Here is a 23,605-nt window from a genome sequence, read left to right as displayed (position 1 = left end):
CCATCTTTCCCAACATCAGGGTCTTTCCCAGGGAGTCTTCTCTTCTCATGAGGTGGCCAAAGTCTTGGAGCCTCAGCTTCAGGATCTGTCCTTCCAGTGAGCACTCAGGGCTGATTTCCTTCAGAATGGAGAGGTTGGATCTTCTTGCTGTCCATGGGACTCTCATTCTTAATAAAATAATAAAATAATTCTTAGTAAAAACTATTTTAAAAAGAAGAAGAAGAAGAAGCCAGGGAAAGCTTCTGTAATTCCACGAATGTCCCGGGAAAGCAGGGACACTTGACGGCTATGCACTGCGTCCTGGAAGAGCACGGTGTTTTTTGGCCCTGTCAGAAAAGCTCACAGGAGTCATCCCATTAATTCCGCCTCCCTCCTGGCGCTTAAGAGAACGCCCTACCCTGAAGATGCGGCCTCTGCGTCTTATTTGCGCCTCTCCATCTGCTTTCTCTCTCTTTGTGTGTGAGCGCACGTTCAGCGGCCCCCCAACTGCGCTCTTGAACCTTGGCAACCGGCCAGCGCAGGGCCCCCCGCCCACTTTTTCATGTCTCGCTTCCAATTTCCATCTTATTAAAGACATGTCCTAACTTCAATGTGTGTAACATAAACAGTATCGCAAAGAGGAAGAATTAAAGCAGGCTGTCCCTGAGTGTAGCTGCGAGGGCTGGCGGAGGACGGGGGAGAGAGAGGAATTTCACCGCATGCTTATTTCATCTTGAGGGGGCGAGGAAAGGGGGGCTGCTTGATGCTCAGGCACAAAATGAACCCCATGTTGCTTTTTCCTCAACGCATTTCGGACCCCTTGGCCTGAGCCCCTCAGGAGTTTCCACCCGTGTTGTTCTTCTCGGTGATACTGTGATACTGTACCCCACTCCCACCTATCTCCCGTAATCCTCTCTGTCAAGCCCGCCGCGTCCATCACGAGAGAAATTTGGAGCGCTGCTGTGGCGGACATCTGGAGAAGGTTCGTTTGCTTGAAACCGTGAGCCTCTCTCTCTCCTTAATGCACCCCTGAGAAAGGGCCTGACGGGCCGCATACTTCTGCAAACCGTTCCCAGAAAGACCTAATTTCCTGGCGTCCCATGTGGTGTCAATAACAGAGCCCTGAGATGGAGCAGGCACTTATGAAATATTAAATCTCCGTTCGGGCTTTGCCCAAATTCAGACCACCTGTGAGCAAGTGGCTCGCTGCAAGGAGGACTCCAAACGTCGGAAACTTGGGGCATATGTGACCGATAAGGCATAATCAATATCTTTTGGAGAGTTTGGCGCAAGAAAGGTCTTGACAGTAGTGTGTCAGGAATCTGGGGTAGAGGAGTGGCTGTGGAGCATACGATTTGGTCGGGGGGGGGGGTTTCAGACACATTGCTCCATTGTTATAAATCTTTTAAGGATTCAAACAGTATCGGGTCACGGAGATTATTAAATTTACTGTCCTTGGCTGAGAAGAGGTCTTTATTATTCATCCATCCGTCAAGGAGGGGACCAGGCATGGCAGACGTTTCGTGACATTTGAATTAGATCATGTTGGCCCACGCCAATGAAAACAGCCTCTCAGTGTTTTAATGTCATGATTTAATTCCTTCATTGATACTGGGAGGCAAAGGCGAGGAACCCAGTGGAAAGGCTTCAGTCAGGGCTGGGGGGGGTACCTTAAATCACTCAGCTCCACACCCACCCGCACCCCGTCGGAGGGCAATATTACAGGACCGTCACGTCTCAAGTAGGGAGTGTGTGTTCTACATGCAGCAATGCTTTTACGTTGCCAGATCTCCCGTTTTTCTTTCTTTCTTTTAATGAAGTACAATAAATTTGGGAGCCTGCCTAAGCAAACAGAGAAACATCTGGGATCTTTTCTGCCGGCAAATGCTGGTGGACGTTTGACCTCAGAGTGGATTCCAAGATCCGAGTGTTAATTAGCAGCGCTGTTTTACGGCTTGCCAATGTTTGGACATCTGGGGAAGGGCACTTCCTGGAAGGTGGAAGAGTTGATGCCGCAGTTGGGGAAAAGCTTAAGTACCTGAGAAACGCTAGGGTAGAACTCTGCTTAGCTGCAAAGTTCACAAACGATTAAGAGACGTTGTTTCCCAGGCAGCTTTGCAACGAAAGGGATCAGGCCAAGCTCAGATCAGCGTTCTGTCTCCGCCAGCATTCCGGTGTGCCTTTCTTTTAATATGCCGTATTTTTCGCTTCAGAAGACGCACTTTTTTCCTCCTAAAAAGTAAGGGGAAATGTCTATGCATCTTATGGAGTGAGTGGTGAGTGCGTGGTCCCTGGAGCCGAATTTCCCAGGGGCAAAAAGCGGATTGTGCTTTTTTTTTTTCTTTTAGAAAGAGGGAAGGAGGTGTTGAAATGAAGCCGCTGAGCAGCTGATCAGCAAGCGATCAGGAGGGAGATAAGGGACGCTAGCGATAAAGGAGGCTGCCTGGGAGGGGGGAGGTAAAGACAGCAAACTTGCAAGGAGAGAAGACAGGAATACTAAAACAAGCAATGAGGAGAGAAATTAAAAGAAAAGGAGCAAAAAAATTGCTCCGGCGAAGGAAAAGACGCTATTTTTGCAAACATGTTCCCCAACCTAATGCATTTTTCATGTTGTGTTCATGCTGTTGTTGTTTAGTCATTTAGTCGTGTCCAACTCTTCATGACCCCCTGGACCAGAGCACGCCAGGCACTCCTGTCTTCCACTGCCTCCCGCAGTTTGGTCAAACTCATGCTGGTAGCTTCAAGAACACTGTCCAACCATCTCATCCTCTGTCATCCCCTTCTCCTTGTGCCTCCATCTTTCCCAACATCAGGGTCTTTTCCAGGGAGTCTTCTCTTCTCATGAGGTGGCCAAAGTCTTGGAGCCTCAGCTTCAGGATCTGTCCTTCCAGTGAGCACTCAGGGCTGATTTCCTTCAGAATGGAGAGGTTGGATCTTCTTGCAATCCATGGGACTCTCAAGAGTCTCCTCCAGCACCATAATTCAAAAGCATCAATTCTTCGGCGATCAGTGTTCATGCTAGTGGCGTAGCGTGGGGGTGGGTACAGGGGCGGTTGTTCCGGGCACAATTTTCTTAGAGGTGCAAAATTTCAACACCTGGAGCTGCCTCAATACAGCTGGGTGCTTCTGTCACTGGGCTTCACTGAAAACGGCTTCTCCATGTGAACCAGGAAGTGACCTCTCTGGACAACGGAACGGCTCTTCTTTATCTTATCTCTGCTGCTGAGATCTCCTGGGTGTTGTGGATGCCATTAGGCAGTTGAATGCTCATGTGTTTCCGTCCCTCCCCCTCCCCTCTGTGCAGCCCTGGGTGCTGGCAACCCACACTATGCCACTGGTTCATGCTGCAAAATTACTTTATACTTGTTTTTGCACACATTTTTGGGTTGGAGGAAATATTGTTAAATCTGGGAATGATGTTCCCGCTGTTCAACGTGGGGCAAATTTGCATCAAGCCCACCCTGAACCACTCCACCAACCCCACTTGAACTGGGAAGACACTCAAGGGTCAAGCGACCCCTGCTTTTCATAATCCCAAATATTCCTGGTTTTGTTTTTGCACAGCTTTGTTGCACTGTAGCGCTGGAGCTCCCCTCCAGGTGGCAGTAACAGGAAGAACAGCATCCCCAACATCACCATGCAGCAGAACAACATGTGTGGACTCTCCAGTAGAAATCCATCACCTGCTCACTATTACAGTGGTACCTCGGGTTACATATGCTTCAGGTTACAGACTCCGCTAACCCAGAAATAGTACCTCGGGTTAAGAACTATGCTTCAGGATGAGAACAGAAATCGTGCTCCGTTAGCACGGCAGCAGCAGGAGGCCCCATTAGCTAAAGTGGTGCTTCAGGTCAAGAACAGTTTCAGGTTAAGAATGGACCTCCAGAATGAATTAAGTACTTAACCCGAGGTACCACTGTATTGCAAGGACGCGGGTGGCGCTGTGGTCTAAACCACAGAGCCTAGGGCTTGCCGATCAGAAGGTCGGCGGTTCAAATCCCCGCGACAGGGTGAGCTCCCGTTGCTCGGTTCCTGCTCCTGCCAACCTAGCAGTTCGAAAGCACGTCAAAGTGCAAGTAGATAAATAGGTACCACTCTGGCGGGAAAGTAAACGGCGTTTCCGTGCGGTGCTCTGGTTCACCAGAAGCGGCTTAGTCATGCTGGCCACATGACCCGGAAGCTGTACGCCAGCTCCCTCAGCCAATAAAGCGAGATGAGCGCCGCAACCCCAGAGTCGGTCACGACTGGACCTAATGGTCAGGGGTCCCTTTACCTTTACCTTTAGCACTGTATTGCACTCAGTGACATGTTGCAGAAGATACCTGCAGAAAAAAACACCCCTCTGAAAGCTTTTCCTATTATTCAGTTAACACCATATAATTAACAAATTGTCAACAAAACAATTACAATCTATAAAACACTGTTAATAAGCCAGCGACAAGAAACAACAACAACCACAGACTAAACATCACAGCTGCAGTATAAGGCATGATTAACAAATCATCAATAAAACATTTATAATCTAGAAAACCTTATGAACAGAATAGCAACTGAAAAATAAGCTGAACACTGTTTTGGTGTTCATATTCTCTCTCCTCCCTTTTTGTAAAGGGAAATGTGTGGGCATTGGTATAAGCCATGTATGGAGAATCAGTGTCCTTCCAGGTGCTGGTAAACTACAACTCCCACCATCCCTGACCATTGGGAATGCTAACTGGGTCTAATGGGGTTCAAGATATGGAGTGTCAGAACTAATAATAATAATAATAATAATAATAATAATAATAATAATAATTTATTATTTATACCCCGCCCATCTGGCTGGGCTTCCCCAGCCACTCTGGGCGGTTTCCAACAAAATATTAAAACCCAGTAATGCATCAGTCATTAAAAGCTTCCCTAAACAGGGCCACCTTCAGATGTCTTCTAAAAGTCTGGTAGTTGTTCTCTTTGACATCTGGTGGGAGGGCGTTCCAAAGGGCGGGTGCCACTACCGAGAAGGCCCTCTGCCTGGCTCCCTGTAACTTGGCTTCTCACAGGGAGGGAACTGCCAGAAGGCCCTCAGAGCTGGACCTCACCGTCCAAGCGGAACGATGGGGATGGAGACGCTCCTTCAGGTATCCTGGACCGAGGCCGTTTAGGGTTTTAAAGGTCAGCACCAACACTTTGAATTGTGCTCGGAAACGTACTAGGAGCCAATGTTATACGGTCTCGGTGGCCGCTCCCAGTCACCAGTCTGGCTGCCGCATTCTGGATTAGTTGTACTTTCCGGGTCACCTTCAAAGGTAACCCCACGTAGAGCGCATTGCAGTAGTCCAAGCGGGAGATAACCAGAGCATGCGCCACTCTGGTGAGACAGTCTGTGGGCAGGTAGGGTCTCATCCTGTGTACCAGATGGAGCTGGTAAACAGCTGCCCTGGACACGGATTTGACCTGCGCCTCCATGGACAGCTGTGAGTCCAGAATGACTCCCAGGCTGCGCACCTGGTCCTTCAGGGGCACTGTTACCCCATACAGGACCAGGGAGTCCTCCACACCTGCCCGCCTCCTTTCCCCCCAAAACAGTACTTCTGTCTTGTCAGGATTCAACCTCAATCTGTTAGCCGCCATCCATAACTTTGCCAGAACGTTCCTGCTAGAGGCATTGGTGTGTATATCCAAGGACACAGGGCTGATGTGAAGGTCTGAGGCAATAATCTCCAGGTCTTAATGGTGTCAACAATCCCCCGTCGATTCCAGGGCCGTCATTGGTCAGGTTGCTTTAGTAATGTATGACACCATCACCACCCATATCACAATGGAAGCCCCGGCTCTGTTTGCTTTCCACTCGGTCTGCAGTCCTGTGCACGTTTACTTGGGAGTAAGCCCCCTTCAACTCAGTGGGACTTACTTCCGAGTAAACATGCACGGGCTTGCCCTGTTACTTGGCTCCGAGTTCCTGGCAAGGCTGTGAGGCAGCCCTTTGGCCTGCGAACTGGTGTGATAGTTGACTGACGGCGTCCGTCATGGATGTATCTGGTGACTTAAAGACAATGACAGGTAGATGAGTCAGTCATTCTGAATTAGCCTCCCCTGAGCTGTTTTGGCCTATAATTCCCATCATTCCTACTTAGCAGATCTTGATCCTTGAGGAATAACAGCGTCCACTTTGACAATCAGGAATTATTTTCTTTTTTAAAAAACAACAACAACACCCATGCTTTACTTACCGTATTTTTCGCTCCATAGGGCGCACCGGACTATAGGGTGCACCTAGTTTTTAGGGGGGGGGAATAAAGAAAAAAATTATTCCCCCCCAGCCCCAAAGAGCAAAGAAGCCAAGACAGCAAGTGGGATCCATCCCGCTGGCTGTCTTGGCTTCCTCTTTAGCCGTGCGCGATCTCTCCAGCCGGGAGAGGCTGCACACGGCTTTGGCAGAAGCCAAGACAGGGAGTGGGATGGATCCCGCTCGCTGTCTTGGCTTAGTTTTTAGCCGCAGGGCTGGGGTGGGGGAAGCCCGAGCTTCCCCAACCCCAGCCCCCAGAACAGGTCTGGGAGCAGCGGCAAGGTTGCGCGCAGCCTTGCCGCCGCTCCCGGAGCTTGTGGTGCTGGGGGTGCGCTCCAAAGGCTTGCGGATAGCTGCCTGAAACCTGGGGAGCGCAGCAGGAGTTGGCGCTGCACTGCCTGGGCTTCAGACTGCTATCCGCAAGCCTTCAGAGTGCAGGGAGAACTCCTGCTGCGCTCCGAAGGCTTGTGGGTAATAATAATAATAATAATTTATTATTTATACCCCGCCCATCTGGCTGGGCTTCCCCAGCCACTCTGGGCGGCTTCCAAAAGAATATTAAAATACTATAATACATCAAACATTAAAAGCTTCCCGAAACAGGGCTGCCTTCAGATGTCTTCTAAAAGCCTGCTAGTTGTTGTTCTCTTTGACATCTGGTGGGAGGGTGTTCCACAGGGCGGGGGCCACTACCGAGAAGGCCCTCTGCCTGGTTCCCTGTAACTTGGCTTCTCGCAGTGAGGGAACCGCCAGAAGGCCCTCGGAGCTGGACCTCAGTGTCCGGGTAGAACAATGGGGGTGGAGACGCTCCTTCAGATATACTGGGCTGAGGCCGTTTAGGGCTTTAATGGTCAGCACCAACACTTGGAATTGTGCTCGGAAACGTACTGGGAGCCAATGTAGGTCTTTCAAGACCAGTGTTATTTGGTCTCGGCGGCCACTCCCAGTCACCAGTCTAGCTGCCGCGTTCTGGATTAGTTGTAGTTTCCGGGTCACCTTCAAAGGTAGCCCCACGTAAAGCGCATTGCAGTAGTCCAATAACTGCCTGAAGCCTGGAGAGCGAGAGGGGTCGGTGCGCACTGACCCCTCTCGCTCTCCAGGCTTCAGCGAAAGCAACGCGTAGCCTCCGGAGCGAGGAGGGAGCGCTCGCTCTGTGCTTCGGAGGCTTCCTGTTGCTATCGCTCAAGCCAAGGAGCCTGCATTCGCTCCATAGGACGCACACACATTTCCCCTTCATTTTTGGAGAGGAAAAAGTGTGTCCTATAGAGCGAAAAATATGGTAATTCATGCAAGAACAAAACAAGCAAGAACTCGTTATCACTGTAGAGCTTTCACCTGCAGAAAGGCCCAGATTGTTACCTACTCAGCATTTTACAAACATTCCCCGACAAGAACTTTTAAAGCTACAAGTATCTGAGAAGGAAGGAGACATGTGGGGAGAGAGGAGGAATGAGCGAAACTGTCCGTTTCAGTTTCACTCAGTTCCTCATTTTCTCTGTCTTCAGTTCTCTGCATTGCCGTATCAGTTTGCAATTTATAAAGTCCTTGTGAAACTGAATAGCTCCGCTGGTTAGAGTGAGGCGCTGATAATGACAAGGTTGCAAGTTTGACAGTTCTATGAGTCTATGAAAGCTCATTGTTTTTTCTTGTTGTTGCAAATTTCTCCTAACATGCTCATTTTGCGTGCAATTTTGCAAAGCAATTTCCCCTCATAGAATGCAATTTTTGATGTTCTTTTAAGTCATACTTCTGCGGAGACACTTTACCTTAGAATAATATTACCATACACATGTGTGTTTTTTAAGAACTCCACTGCAGATTTCGGAGAAGTGCAAATTCTGCAGAACGGTTGTGCATTGGTTCACATACAGTTTTGAACAAGTGAAAATTCGGTAGGTTTGTCTTTAAATGCAAAATAAATAGAACATTTCCCCCACTCCCAGGAGAGGACTGAAGACTGGGTGTGCAGCGTGATGTCAAACTGCATGTTGTGGTTCGAGGACCCGCCCTCCGTGTGGTGTAATAAAGACACTGAGACACGCAATATATGGTTAATGGGCAAGAAAAGGCCACAACTTTTATTGGTTACAGCAATGGAAAAGGTATTGGCTTAGGCATTGGATATGGGTTATTCACCAGTAGGTGGAGCCTGTCGATGCTAATCAGACTATAGGCTCACCCCTGTTGTCACCGAGGGTCGTGCCAAGGCCTCCCGCCAAGCAGGCATCGGACGGAATACACGACCCCCAGATTCCTTTAACGGAATACCCCTAAAGCATTGAAGGCATAGGCGATGGCCACACCTAGCACTTTGACACACCACGACACATTATTCCAATGCCTAACCTACCCACCAATACCACAAAAGTTGTGACGATTGCTACGAGGTAGGCGAAAAAACCAAATAGCCTAGTGCCAAATGGAAAAACTCCTACCAGGCCCCCCAGGCAACCGGGGCGACCAACCTAAGGTCCATAGCAAGGCCAAGCACCTAAACCCTAACTAAAGGGAGTGGAGGGTGGGTGACTTCTCGAAGCGGCGACGACGACGAAATGGGGCCGGGGGAAGGCTGGCGCTGCAGCAAAAGGCTGCTGAACACGCCCCCTCAGCGGCACCTGGTTGGGTGGCCACACAGGGGGCGTGGGCGCCAGCCAGGTGAGCTGGAGGCAGGGGGCTACGCCCCCTGCCAGGCGGAGCTCGGGCTCCCGACCACAACCCCTCCCCTCTCTTTCAGGGAGGAGAGTCTTTACACTTGCAAACAGCTACATATATTTAAAGAAGGTGAATAAATGAGCAAATTAAGTTCAAGGGGGCAGTGGTGTAGCAAGGTTAGGTGGTACCCGATGCGGAAAATTTCTTGTCCCCCCTGCCCCATTGAATATTTTTATTTTTGCCTGCAAAAATGGTTTGACTTTATTTCATATTTTGGGGGAGAGCCAGAGTTGCTGAACTTTTTTGAGCTTATTTTGCAGAGATTGCATGCCTTGAGACAAGGAGTCTGCCTGCTGCCCTACAGCTGAGGTTGAGCCGGCAGGTGGACTATTTTGGAAGCCTAGAATCATAGAATCATAGAATCATAGAGTTGGAAGAGACCACAAGGGCCATCGAGTCCAACCCCCTGCCAAGCAGGAAACACCATCAGAGCACTCCTGACATATGGTTGTCAAGCCTCTGCTTAAAGACCTCCAAAGTAGGAGACTCCACCACACTCCTTGGCAGCAAATTCCACTGTCGAACAGCTCTTACTGTCAGGAAGTTCTTCCTAATGTTTAGGTGGAATCTTCTTTCTTGTAGTTTGGATCCATTGCTCCGTGTCCGCTTCTCTGGAGCAGCAGAAAACAACCTTTCTCCCTCCTCTATATGACATCCTTTTATATATTTGAACATGGCTATCATATCACCCCTTAACCTCCTCTTCTCCAGGCTAAACATGCCCAGCTCCCTTAGCCGTTCCTCATAAGGCATAAGTTCCTCGCAAGGCCTGCGCATTGCAACACCAAAGCATCTCTCACAGGTGTTGAGTGCCACACAGCATTTTGTCTCCCCCCTCGGAGGTGACACGTGTGGCGAACCACACCCACCGCAACCACCTTGCTCCGCCCCTGCAAAGGCGGAGGCCTGTGGCAGTTTGAGGAAGAGGCGCTTGTTGCATTCGTGGTTCTTCAAAACCGGCAGATCAGAGACGCACACCCATCAGTGACAACCAGTACAATGACCCGTGTTGCCTTTCAGAAATTTACAACTACATCTGCTGCAGCGCTGAGCAGAATGCCGACCTGGCTGCCCAAAGTCTCCTCCAGTGGGTGGGACCACCGAACATTGATGCGGCCATTCATGTGTTGGTGGAGATGCTGAAGGAGGTAGGAACAGAATTGATATCATGTGGGTTCAAGTGCTTTGGGTTGTAGATGGGCCAAAGGTAGCAGGGCATGTCAAATTTTTAAACTTTCAAATTCCAAAAATGAGTGGTACTTATAATGTGACATGGGAATTCAAAATATATTTTGGTTACATTAATATAATTTAGTTTCGCTTGGTAAGTAAAACATGTGTAAAATTGCATAGCATCATTTAAATGATTGCCAAGTACTTGCAGATGGTTGGACAGTGTTCTCGAAGCTACCAGCATGAGTTTGACCAAACTGCGGGAGGCAGTGGAAGACAGGAGTGCCTAGCGTGCTCTGGTCCAGGGGGTCACGAAGAGTCGGACACGACTAAACGACTAAACAACAACAACTTGCAGTTATTATTGATATTATTATTTAGCATAACCTGACATTATTATTTAGCATATTATTATTTAGCATAACCTTCCAGTAGGCAAAATTAAAATTCTTTGGTTTTCCGAAAGCAGTTTTTGTGCTTCTTCATCAAACATAGACTCACCAAGCTAAATATTGTCCAGTCAAAAAAATAATAGCAGATTTGAATTCCTCACGCACACAAAATTATTTTTAAGACCCCCTCACTTAAGAAATTTGCAAAAATTATGTTTTGCCGCCTTAAATGACATGCTCTACTAAGGCAGTCAATTCCATTAATGTCAATGAGAACATTCGGAGTAGGATGAATGTTGACTGTAACTCTTTAAGCTAAATATCCCCACAAGAATTTTCAGGGACCTTTCTGGTTAGTTAAGAGTGACTGTTGTACAAAATCCTGTTTCTTAGAGTAGGACTGCACATCTCAAAGAAGAGAGAGTTGCCCTTGAAAATGGCAGCCGTGTGTCTGACTCCCTATCCCATCTAGTTAGGGCTACATTTGAGACCTTTTAGTTTCTTCTTCTTCTTTGGCGATCCCTCGTAGCCGAGTAAGATTGTCTTCCATGAACACGGTCTTAGCAGTGTGTCCGTAAAGTGACTGTGGAGGCCAATTCTGGATCCACACATCCTTCCACAGTGGGGACATTGGTTTCTGGGCAGGAGTTGATCACAGTGTGGATTTGCCAAGCGTGCCTTCCTCTTAGCACATTTCTCCCTTGTATCCTGAGTTCGAGTGTCTTCAAAGCCCATGACACCTTTGGTAAAGGCTGTTCCCCAACTGGAGCACTCGCAGGCCAGTGTTTCCCAATTGTCGGTGTTTATATTACATTTTTTTTAGATTTGCCATGAGAAAGCCTTTGAACCTCTTTGGTTGACCACCAGCACTACACTTTCCATTCTTAAGTTTGCAATAGAGTAGTTGCTTTGGAAGACGATCATCAGGCATCCACAAAACATGACCAGTCCAACGAAGTTGATGTTGGAGAATCATTGCTTCAACACTGGTGATCTTTGCTTCTTCCAGTACACTGGCATTAGTTCGCCTGTCTTCCCAAGTGATGTGTAAAAGCGTTGATGGAATCGTTCAAGGAAAGGTGACTAAGGCAATGGAAGAAAGGCCAGCCATGACTTAGTTGTAGTTCTTCTAACCTAGATCATTCTTTGGGGATCCTGAAGAAAAAAATTAAGTACCCAGCTCAGGTCATTGTCTTACATAGAAGCTAGTCTGAGAAATCCACTCCACTTCCCAGTGGGGAGGAGTTGCGGTGCTACCCACTCCACACCGGGGGCGGGGGACTTTGTCCCCCGTTGCCTGGGGGATCACGGCCACGTCAAAGCCTGGCCAGCCAATCCGCTGGCCAGGGGTGGTGGTGGCCGGAGCCGTTTAAATATAGGAACGAGCCAGAGGACTTCCTCTTTGGCTCACTTCCTCAATCAACCCGCCCGCCCTCCCTATTTTGCAGGTTAGGCAATGGCCTTGCTATGGACTTCGGTTGGTTGCCTTGGTTGTCAGAGGGGCATGGTAGGAATTTTTCCACTTGGCAAATTGGCACCAGCCACTTGGTTTTCGCCTAAAAGGTAAAGGTAAAGGTACCCCTGCCCGAACGGGCCAGTCTTGACAGACTGTGGGGTTTGTGCGCCCATCTCACATTTATTGGCCGGGGGCCAGCGCTGTCCGGGGACACTTCCGGGTCACGTGGCCAGCGTGACATCGCTGCTCTGGCGAGCCAGAGCCGCACACGGAACGCCGTTTACCTTCCCGCTGGTAAGCGGTACCTATTTATCTACTTGCCCCCGGGGGTGCTTTCGAACTGCTAGGTGGGCAGGCGCTGGGACCGAACAGCGGGAGCGCACCCCGCCGCGGGGATTCGAACCGCCGACCTTTCGATCGGCAAGCCCTAGGCGCTGAGGCTTTAACCCACAGCGCCACCCGCGCCTACCTTGTAGCAATCATGACAACTATGTTAGGGTTGCGGTTAGGCATTGTTTGACCTTGTGATGGGGGGGGAGGTGTGGCCATCACCTGCCCCTCCAAGCTTAAGGATATTCCGTTAAAGGAATCCGGGGTGTGTGTGGATCTTGCCCGAAGCCCGGGTCGGGGGCTAGGGCCTTGACACAACCCCACGGGAACACCAGGGGGAGCTTGAGTTGGTCTGCATCGACAGGGCTCCCCCTACCAGTGGTTTACCCTTACTGGACAGTATCCTGGACATTGGGCAAGAGTCAGATATAGTCAGGTCCAATCAATGCCTAAGCCAATACCGCTCACATTCTGTATTTTCAATAAAGTTGTGGCCAAAATTTTGCCCAGTAACATAAACCTAATATCTGTGTCCTTGCGTGAGTTATTTCCAATGAGGGGGTGGCTGCGGGGTCTTGACACCCAAGTTCAACAACCTCCCCCATTAGATCCCAACCCTCACTGGGCACAGAAGGCCAAGAACTGGGCAGCATAATCTAGACTGACCGCCACAAACCCACAAGACTTTCTGCTTCCTTAGAAAGATGCGTCTGGGAGAATCGTCCAGCAAGCCAATGATGTCCTCCTATGTCTGGCAAGCTCTCTTTTCAATGACGTGATGTACAGACTTCAAAAGAATGTCAAGACTGGGATCCTCCCTCACCACATGGTCTTCAGGACCCTGGGCAACCTGGCCTCTCGCTACGGTAGGGCTCCCTTCAGTTCTTCACTGTTGCATGTTCTCCCATTGAAGGAAAAAAGGGCTTGATTCCCATCTCAGATAGGATGCAATTTACATATGGGGTGTGGGGAAAAACACTGAGGACTAGCGATTTCTTTTAAAATAATATGTTGTTCTTCTTTCCGTATAGAAAATTGCATTTGTTACTCAACAATTATATTCCAGTTAAACTAGTGACTTCCCACTTGCCCGTCATCGCTGTTTATAACTCAAATACAATTGCATTTTAGGGTTCCGTCTTAATTTTTTTCTGCTGTTTTCTTACACTTTAAACCCTGCTGTGGTCTTCGCATATGGGAAATATCTTTTTATATAGACAAGAAAAGAGTTTCCAGTCTTCTTTAAAAAGATTCTAAATTTGATAATACAAAAACCAAAAAATATAATCCAAAAACAATGGAAATGTTTAAATGATTATTTTTGTAGACAAAGATTAAATGTAAGGTATTGGTTGTGTTTAGAATAGATTTATGAAAGATTTAGAAAACTTATTGATTAGAATATTTGTGTGAGATAGTATGGGAAAAATGCAGAATAACAGATACAATCTTGCTTAAAATGTATATAGGAAGTGCGGTGTAAGCGATGGAAGTCAATCAATGAAATTTTATTATTATTTTCACATTGAGATATTTGTAGAATAAATTTGGAAGAAAATCTTCCAACTTTTCTTCTTTTTTCCTCTTTATTTTTTCTTCTTTTTTCTTTTCTTCTTTTTATCTTTTCTTCTTTTGCTCTTTTTCATATATGTGTGTGCTTACCTGAAATATGTATGTATTTGCAATATTTTGCTCATATTTTGTAATAATTAGGTTAAATAAAATAAAATAAATAAATTTGTCTCTTCTATCAGCGCCGTCAATTTCACCCTCTCTGCATCTTCCAAGATTTCCCATCAACCATTCTTCCTTTGGAAAGAGGGTTTTTCTCTCCCCCTTCCATAGGTGCTGGTTTCCTGGGCCCCCAGGTTCCCGAGAACCCACAAAATTCCCCATGAAGGAGCCAGGATTTTGGCCTCTTGGGAAAAGTCACTTTAAATATTTTCCAAATTTTCTAAATCGTCAAATATATATATATATATATATATATATATATATATATATATATATATATATGCAGGTTTTGGTGTCTTCGGGTGTCTTCCCGTGTAAGAGTCGGGGTGTCTGTGCGACGTTTCGACGAGGTCTCACTCGTCATCTTCAGGCTGGTGCTTTCGGCTTCTTGTTACTGGAACAGAGCAGAATCTGGTGTTTGAGTTCCTATAAATACTGTTGAGGGGTGTGGTGTATAGCCTCCAACGTTCTGGGCAGAGAGGAAGTTCCTAGATTAGTGTGCCACACGGAAAAGAAAAACTAGATAGCTTCCTCACACATCTCAACAGCCTACACCCCAAAATACAATTCACTATGGAAATAGAAGACAACAACCAACTCCCCTTTCTTGACGTCCTAATCTACAAAAACCTGATGGCTCCCTAGGACACACTATCTACCAGAAAAAAACACACACCAACCGCTACTTACATGCACAATCACACCACCACCCTGCACAAATAAACTCCGTAGCCAAGACTCTCATCTCCAGAACCAAACGCCTGGCTGACAAAGACCACTTGACAACTGAGTTACAGAATCTCTCAAATGTGTTAATCGCCAATGGATACCAGAAAAACATGGTTACGAAGCTAATCCAAAAAGAAACACCCCCCAAAAACCAAGACACAGAAGAAAACAATGGCATGGCCCTCCTTCCTTATATCAAGGGCACTACAGACAAAATCAGCAAAATCCTCCATAAACACAATATCAAAACAGCCTTCTGCACCAACCAAAAAATAGCCAATATCCTCAGAAACCCAAAAGACAAAATCCAGCTGGAAAACCAAGGGGTCTATGAAATACCCTGCAAAGTCTGCCCAGCCACGTACATTGGACAAACAAACAGACGAATAAATGCACGTATCGCAGAACACAAGAATGCCGTCAAAAAAGAAGAAAAAACTTCCTCTCTTTTCCAACACATGAAAGAAACAGGACACGAAATTAATTTTGCAGATTCTAAATTGCTCTTTAACATGGAACATCACCACAAGAGAATAATCATGGAAGCCATCGAGATAGAGAAACACCCTCACAACATGAACAAGCGTGACAACACGTCCCGCCTGCCAGACATCTGGAAATTAGCCCTCCCCACAAAAACCGACACCAGAACCAGAGGCACACAGAACGCCGTCACCAATCAACCACACCAGACCCAAACCCAGACCCTCTCCACAGACATATTACAGACTCCATCCAGTAGCCAAACTATAGTGGCACCTCCGGATGCTGCACCCCCCTGCAATCCCTACACAGATCTGGCTGGCACAAGGCACAAAACCACAGCTCGCCCCTATACACGAAGCCAAGCCAGAGCACAACTAAATGCAGCACAGCCATCTTCTCAGAAAAACTCTTCACAAGCTCAAGAGGTCAAGACACAAAAGCTTTAGCAACTAATCTACACTTAATGACCCACCCAGTGGTATTCAGAATATCACTCATGAAATCACCCAAGATATCCCTCAAGTAATTAAGGAACAAAAGAAGAAAAGGCACACTAATCTAGGAACTTCCTCTCTGCCCAGAACGTTGGAGGCTATACACCACACCCCTCAACAGTATTTATAGGAACTCAAACACCAGATTCTGCTCTGTTCCAGTAACAAGAAGCCGAAAGCACCAGCCTGAAGATGACGAGTGAGACCTCGTCGAAACGTCGCACAGACACCCCGACTCTTACACGGGAAGACACCCGAAGACACCAAAACCTGCATATATATATATATATATATATATATATATATATATATATATATATATATTACTGAGAACTAGTAACTTGACAAAGCTGGTTCTGTTTAATTTCACCCAGGCCACGCTAGGGGATCTAACCACAGGAAGGGCCACACTGCAACAGAAGTTTGTGTGTTTGCATACCAAAACCAGCTGAAGTTCAGTCCCATATAGAAGCATCTCCAACAGAAGGGCTGCCCAGAGTTCGTGATCCTAAATTGTAATAAATCATTACCATCCTCTAACGAAAGGTTGCTTGTGTCTCTTCACTCAGCACTCAGGTGTATCCCGTTTTTGTCACTTACCTGTGTGTATTTAAGGGTGATGATTAAGTGGCCCATGACTAGCCACATGAAAGAAGCAATATGCTACGGTGAGTGATTCTTTTTCTTTTTTGGGCGGGGGGGGAATGGAATATCACCATCTTCCTTCCATTCCAGTATAGCCCCTACAACTGCTAACTGTTCCTTAAAGACCATCATCTGTGCCATTCTCTGTGCGCCCCTTCCAAGAGAAGTTTGGAAGGCAATGAGACAACAGGGCCTATTTGGTGGTGGCCCCCTGATTGTAGAATGCTCTTTACAGGGCGGTTTGCCTGGCACCATTGTTGTGCTCCTTACAGTGCCAGACTGTGGGGAAAATTCCCCTTCGTTCAAAACGGAAGCACTGTTTTTGGGGGACAGGAGGCGGGCAGGTGTGGAGGACTCCCTGGTCCTGAATGGGGTCACTGTGCCCCTGAAGGACCAGGTGCACAGACTGGGAGTCATTTTGGACTCACAGCTGTCCATGGAGGCGCAGGTCAAATCTGTGTCCAGGGCAGCTGTTTACCAGCTCCGTCTGGTATGCAGGCTGAGACCCTACCTGCCCACAGACTGTCTCGCCAGAGTGGTGCATGCTCTGGTTATCTCCCGCTTGGACTACTGCAAAGCGCTCTACGTGGGGCTACCTTTGAAGGTGACCCGGAAACTGCAACTAATCCAGAATGTGGCAGCTAGACTGGTGACTGGGAGCGACCGCCGGGACCACATAACACCAGTCCTGAGAGATCTGCACTGGCTCCCAGTATACGTTTCCGAGCACAATTCAAGGTGTTGGTGCTGACCTTTAAAGCCCTAAACGGCCTCAGCCCAGTATTCCTGAAGGAGCGTCTCCACCCCCATTGTTCTACCCAGACACTGAGGTCCAGCTCCGAGGGCCTTCTGGCAGTTCCCTCACTGCAAGAAGCCAAGTTACCAGGCAGAGGGCCTTCTCAGTGGTGGCACCCGCCCTGTGGAACACCCTCCCACCACATGTCAAAGAGAACAACAACTACCAGACTTTTAGAAGACATCTGAATGCAGCCCTGTTTAGGGAAGCTTTTAATGTTTGATGCATTACTGTATTTTAATATTTGTTGGAAGCCGCCCAGAGTGGGCGGGGTATAGATAATAAATTGTTGCTGTTGTTGTTGTTGTTTGCCCTCTCCCCAACCACCTTTGGCCAGCCCAGCACGTCACCATTTTTCATCCAACTACAGCCTATGAAATACAACTGACGCAACACCTTTTTCTTTTTGCTGTACAGTGGTGCCCCGCAAGACGAATGCCTCGCAAGACTGAAAACTCGCTAGACGAAAGAGTTTTCCGTTTTGGAGGTGCTTCGCAAAACGAATCTCCTATGGGCTTGCTTCGCAAGATGAAAATGTCTTGTGAGTTCCTGCGGGGGTTTTTTCCTCCCCCCCCTTTTTCTAAGCCGCTAAGCTGCTTATCAGATGATCCGATCAGCCGATAAGCCGCTAAAAGCCGTTAAAAGCCGCTAATCCTCTAATCCGTCAATGGGCTTGCTTCGCAAGACGAAAAAACCGCTAGACAAAGAGAATCACAGAATGGATTCTTTTCGTCTTGCGAGGCACCACTGTACATGTCAGAGTTGCTTTTCAATGTAACAGTCAGCCATTAGTTTCCCATTTAACTGGTTCTTGCCAATCTTGTGATCATGTCCCATTGTTGTGCCCATGACACGGGTCTGAGTAATAACAGGCCTAACAGTATTTCCACCTCAAGACAAATACAGTGGTACCTCAGGTTACATACGCTTCAGGTTACATACGCTTCAGGTTACAGACTCCGCTAACCCAGAAATAGTGCTTCAGGTTAAGAACTTTGCTTCAGGATGAGAACAGAAATCACGTGGCAGCAGCGGGAGGCCCCATTAGCTGAAGTGGTGCTTCAGGTTAAGAACAATTTCAGGTTAAGAACGGACCTCCGGAACGAATTAAGTACTTAACCCGAGGCACCACTGTATTTTTTTTTTAACCCCACTCCTAGGAATTGGGATAGAGCGAAGGGTCAGTCTCCCATTGTGGACCCACAACCTCCGACTTTCGATTGCTTCAGTGCCAAGCAATCGCTTCTCAGACGCTTTCTCTCTCTTTCTCACTCATTCAGTTATGGAACATTTCTGTGCAGCAATAAACTATTACTACAAAAACTGGAGAGCATGTTCGTTCCCAAGAGAGACAGAAGCTCAGCTTTGCAGCCCCGTCATTCCCATCTATCAACGCTTGGCTGGCGATTGGCTGAATGACGAGGAACCGAAGGTGAGAACCAGGAAAGTTTCATCTTATCACAGCCGCGCCCAAAGCAAGGGAGCCGCTCCCCTTCCGGGCCGATGGGATTAGCTTGGGGGGGGGCTAAGCGGCTAGGGGCCAGCAGGGGGTGCTGGAGGTATAAATGAACTGTCAGACTTTGCAAAGCTGGTACCCCTGGATCAAGTTCATCAATTCTGTTGAATTAATTGTTTTTAATACTTGATTGGGAGCCGCCCAGAGTGGCTGTGGAAACTCAGCCAGATGGGCAGAGTATAAATGATAAAAAAGGTAAAGGGAAAGGGACCCCTGACCATTAGGTCCAGTCATGACCGACTCTGGGGTTACGGCGCTCATCTCACTTTACTGGCCGAGGGAGCCGACATTTGTCCGCAGACAGTTTTTCTAGGTCATGTGGCCAGCATGACTAAGCCGCTTCTGGCGAACCAGAGCAGTGCACGGAGACGCCGTTTACCTTCCCGCTGGAGTGGTACCTATTTATCTACTTGCACTTTGACGTGCTTTCATGCTGCTAGGTTGGCAGGAGCAGGGACCGAGCAACGGGAGCTCACCCCATCGCAGGGATTCAAACCGCCGACCTTCTGATCAGCAAGTCCTAGGCTCTGTGGTTTAACCCACAGCGCCACCCGTGTCCCGCATACATAAATTATTATTATTAATTAAACAAAATCGTCACCATTGGGTTTTGAATAAATGTGTACATCGCCCTTCATGCATGGATTTCAGGGCAGTTCGCAACATTGCAATACAAGACAGCTGCTCCAGACAGACCCTGTGGTCAATGGTTATCAAAAGCCACTGAGAAGTCAAGGAGAATTAACAGGGACACATTGCCCCGATGTCTCTCCTGGAAAAGGTTGTCATACACAGTGAAAGCAGTTTCTGTGCCAAAATCGGGCCCAAACCCCCATACGATATGTGTAATGGGAATTGGGGGTTGCTCATGCGTAAGTTGCCGCCATTCTCGGTGAGGTTGCCTGGATAAACCTTTCCCTGGCTGGACAGTCCTGATTCTGCGTCTGTCTCAGTCACTGGCAGAATCCGTCAGTGGGCGTTTCCTGAACTTCTTCCAATATAAAAGTTCCTTGACGGATAGCCTCCGCCTAGCCTCCCTGCGCAGAAGTCTTCTGCGCAGGGTGGGTGTGGGCAGTGGAGGACCAATGCTCTCCCTGCTGGTCTCTGGTGAAGAGTCCTGGAGCCCTCCCTCCAAAACCCGCCTCTGCCCCCCTTTCTCCCTGGTGTAACGCTGATTTCCTTCCCCGGTCACTGAGTCCCCTCTTTTCCTGCTGGGACCTTCTTCGGCATCGCTCGGGAGCCCTTCCACCACTCCTGACTGCGATGGCTGTTCCCTGACAATATGGATGTAGAAAATCAGTTTCCTCCAAGAGCACCTTGATCTGGTCTGTGACCACCCACTGGTCTAGCTAGAACCTTTGCACTGGTTTGAAAGCAGCACTCAGCTCCACGGAAAATCTTTCCATGTGTGTCCTTTTGCAGGTGAAGGAAGCCTTGGTGAAAGCTCAGTGGCCTATGCTAGGAGCTCTGGTCCGCTGCACAACGAAGCAAGATGAGATCATCAGGAAGATCCCACAAGTCCTCCGAGATAGCAAGATTTTGGATTCTTTCCTCATTGCCAAAGTAAAGGGATATATATATATATATATATATGCTTTCGTAAATTTTCACGGGTACAGGAATGCAGGTTTTGGTGTCTTCGGGTGTCTTCCCGTGTAAGAGTCAGGGTGTCTGTGCGACGTTTCGACGAGGTCTCACTCGTCATCTTCAGGCTGGTGCTTTCGGCTTCTTGTTACTGGAACAGAGCAGAGTCTGGTGTTTGAGTTCCTATAAATACTGTTGAGGGGTGTGGTGTATAGCCTCCAACGTTCTGGGCAGAGAGGAAGTTCCTAGATTAGTGTGCCTTTTCTTCTTTTGTTCCTTAATTACTTGAGGGATATCTTGGGTGATTTCATGACCCACCCAGTGATATTCAGAATATCACTCATGAAATCACCCAAGATATCCCTCAAGTAATTAAGGAACAAAAGAAGAAAAGGCACACTAATCTAGGAACTTCCTCTCTGCCCAGAACGTTGGAGGCTATACACCACACCCCTCAACAGTATTTATAGGAACTCAAACACCAGACTGTGCTCTGTTCCAGTAACAAGAAGCCGAAAGCACCAGCCTGAAGATGACGAGTGAGACCTCGTCGAAACGTCGCACAGACACCCTGACTCTTACACGGGAAGACACCCGAAGACACCAAAACCATATATATATATATATATATATATATATATATATATCACAACCAATTTTATAAGTTGTGCGTCTTTGCTTTTCAATTTGTGTTATTTTATGCACTGTGACTTACTGTTATTTTTATCAGTTACATTTTAGAAATTATTTATTGTAATCGCTAAGAGTGAATTTCTGTTTAAGTATTATTATTCGCTGATGTGTAATTTTATTGTGCACTATTGTATCCTAATGGATTATTGAGTATTACATTATTTGATATAAGTGGGTTTTTTTAAAGTTATGTTTTTATTATGACATGTTTGAATTGGATCAGATTGCTATAAGGTGTTTGATCTTTTTTGTTTCTTCAGCTTGTATTTTTTTTTTAATAATTTTTTCCCCGGTTTTACATAAAGGTTGTACACAACAAACATAACAATTCTAAAAATAAATAAGGTTCCTTCGAATCTTCAGACCTCCTTCCTTCCCATTCCATTTCTTAAAAAAAATAAAATCTGCATCTTATACAGTAATCTATCTATTATATAATCATAGTATCCAAAATTCATGTTACGTTGTGTCCTTGTATTCCTGCCAATGATTTCAACAGTGGTCTCTCAAATATGTTAAAAAGTTATTCCAGTCTTTTAAAAAATACTTTTCCCCAAAATTTTTTTTATTGGTTTTCACAATACTATAAACAAACACACACACACACACACGACAAACATAAATCATAGCCTTCTTGAAAATTGCAGTTATTAGCTTTGTTAGGTGACTTCCTCGCTTCCCTTTGGTTGAATTTAATTGCTTGTCCTTTTAACGGTTTTCCAAATCCCAATTTTTATAAAATTTAACTTAAGCATTAACATCCTTAGATCTTCACCTTATGGAATTAAACATATTAATTCATCACTTAACATAAATAAAATCCTTAGCCCACTAGGTATCTGCAAGCTATTTTCAGTCAGTTTAACTTAACAAATTTAACTAAATAATCATTAAATTTATTCCACTCTTCCTGACACTCCTCCTCCTTCTGGTAGTGGACTCTTCCGGTTAGGTGTCGGCTAGCTCTGAAAAATCCATCGTCTTCATCTGCCATTCTTCTATCGTCGGTAATTCTTGGGTTTTCCACTTTTTAGCTAACAAAATACGAGCAGCAGTTGTGGCATACAAAAATAATTTAACATCTTTCTTGGGCAATTCCAAACCTAGTCTTTTAAAAAAATACTTGGTCTTCCTGGTTTCTGATCTTTCCCGTCCATCTCGCCATTTCTGCATATTCCACCAGCTTGGTCTGCCCCTCTTCTCCGATTGGTACTTCTTCTTTTTCCCATCTCTGAGCTAGAAGCATCCTTGCTTGTAATAGGTATGAGTTACTCGCGCGTAAACTGGTGCCTTTCTCGGTTAATTTGCCTTGTTAAACCTTTCTGACTGCACAGCCCCATCTCATCGCGGCTGCCTCAGTCACTGGCAGAATCCATCAGTGGGCGTTTCTTGAACCTCTTCCAGCATAAAAGTTGTTTGACACCCAGTCTCCTCCTACTCTCACTGCGCGGGAGTCTTCTGCGCAGGGAAGGCGTGGGCAGCGGAGGACCTGGGCTCTCCTCACTGATGTCCAGTGAAGAGTCCTGGAGCCCTCTCTCCAATTCCCCCGTCTGCCCCCCTTTATCCCCGGTGTTGCGCTGATTGGCTTCCCCCTCTACTGAGCTGTTTCTCCCCCTGCTGCTGGGTCCTTCGCCAGCATCATCTGGGAGCCTCCCCTTCACCTCTCCCTCCGATGTCAGTTCCCTGACATTGCTGTTGCAATTGCATACATAAACAGTCTTTTGTTTTCTTTTGGTAGTTCAGCGCCTATAATACCTAACAAAAAAGCCTCTGGGGTTTTTTTTTAACAAAAGCTATCTTAAACATTGTTTTCCTAACTCTAATAATAATAATAATAATAATAATAATAATAATAATAATAATAATACATTTTTATTTATACCCCGCCCTCCCTGGCCAGAGCTGGGCTCAGGGTGGCTAACACCAGTAAAATTACAATAAAAACATAATGGGGGGGGGGTTGGAACAAATTTAAAATACAGGTTAAAATGCAGCTTCATTTTAATAATAGCCCATAGATCAAAACCATAAGGGAAGGGAAACATAAGGGTCAGACTGAGACCAAACCAAAGGCCAGGCGGAACAGCTCTGTCTTGCAGGCCCTGCGGAAAGATGTCAAGTCCCGCAGGGCCCTGGTCTTTTGTGACAGAGCGGTCCACCAATTTTACTGGTGTTAGCTGCCCTGAGCCTGGCTCTGGCCCGGGAGGGTGGGGTATAAATAAAATTTATTATTAATATTATTATTATGAGAGAAAGATGGCTGCGTGACTCGGCTCTTTTATGGGGTGAGCCAGAGTCATACCCATCTCCCTGGTCACAAGCAGGGGGAGAATGCTCCAGACCAGTGGAACAGGAGGTTATACTGGCTGGAGTAACATCTCCCTGCCTGTGTCCAATTTAAGAAAACAAGGAATGCTGTATTTGACTGCGCCAATGGATAGGTAAAGGTAAAGGGACCCCTGACCATTATGTCCAGTCATGACCGACTCTGGGGTTGCGGCACTCATCTTGCTTTATTGGCCGAGGGAGCCGGCGTACAGCTTCCAGGTCATGTGGCCAGCATGACTAAGCCGCTCCTGGCGAACCGGAGCAGCGCACGGAAACGCCGTTTACCTTCC

At 47.0% G+C, this 23,605-nt stretch overlaps 1 protein-coding gene across 1 annotated transcript in view; it reads left to right on the top strand.

The window, feature by feature from the left end:
- Positions 1 to 5,793: 5,793 nt before the first annotated feature.
- Positions 5,794 to 23,605, top strand: part of LOC309535905 (maestro heat-like repeat-containing protein family member 2B) — an 86,848-nt gene continuing 69,036 nt past the window's right edge. Inside the window, exons 1-6 of the mRNA XM_082229422.1 lie at positions 5,794 to 6,021; positions 9,980 to 10,107; positions 13,011 to 13,176; positions 16,323 to 16,421; positions 18,475 to 18,626; positions 20,133 to 20,273. Of these exons, the coding sequence (XP_082085548.1) occupies positions 5,988 to 6,021; positions 9,980 to 10,107; positions 13,011 to 13,176; positions 16,323 to 16,421; positions 18,475 to 18,626; positions 20,133 to 20,273 (720 nt within the window). The 5' untranslated portion in view covers positions 5,794 to 5,987. The remainder of the gene's footprint in view (positions 6,022 to 9,979; positions 10,108 to 13,010; positions 13,177 to 16,322; positions 16,422 to 18,474; positions 18,627 to 20,132; positions 20,274 to 23,605) is intronic.

This window comes from Podarcis vaucheri (genome assembly GCF_965113315.1).
Source record: "Podarcis vaucheri genome assembly, chromosome: 1".
NCBI classification, from domain to species: domain Eukaryota; kingdom Metazoa; phylum Chordata; class Lepidosauria; order Squamata; family Lacertidae; genus Podarcis; species Podarcis vaucheri.
This window is presented reverse-complemented; position numbering and strand designations above follow the sequence as displayed.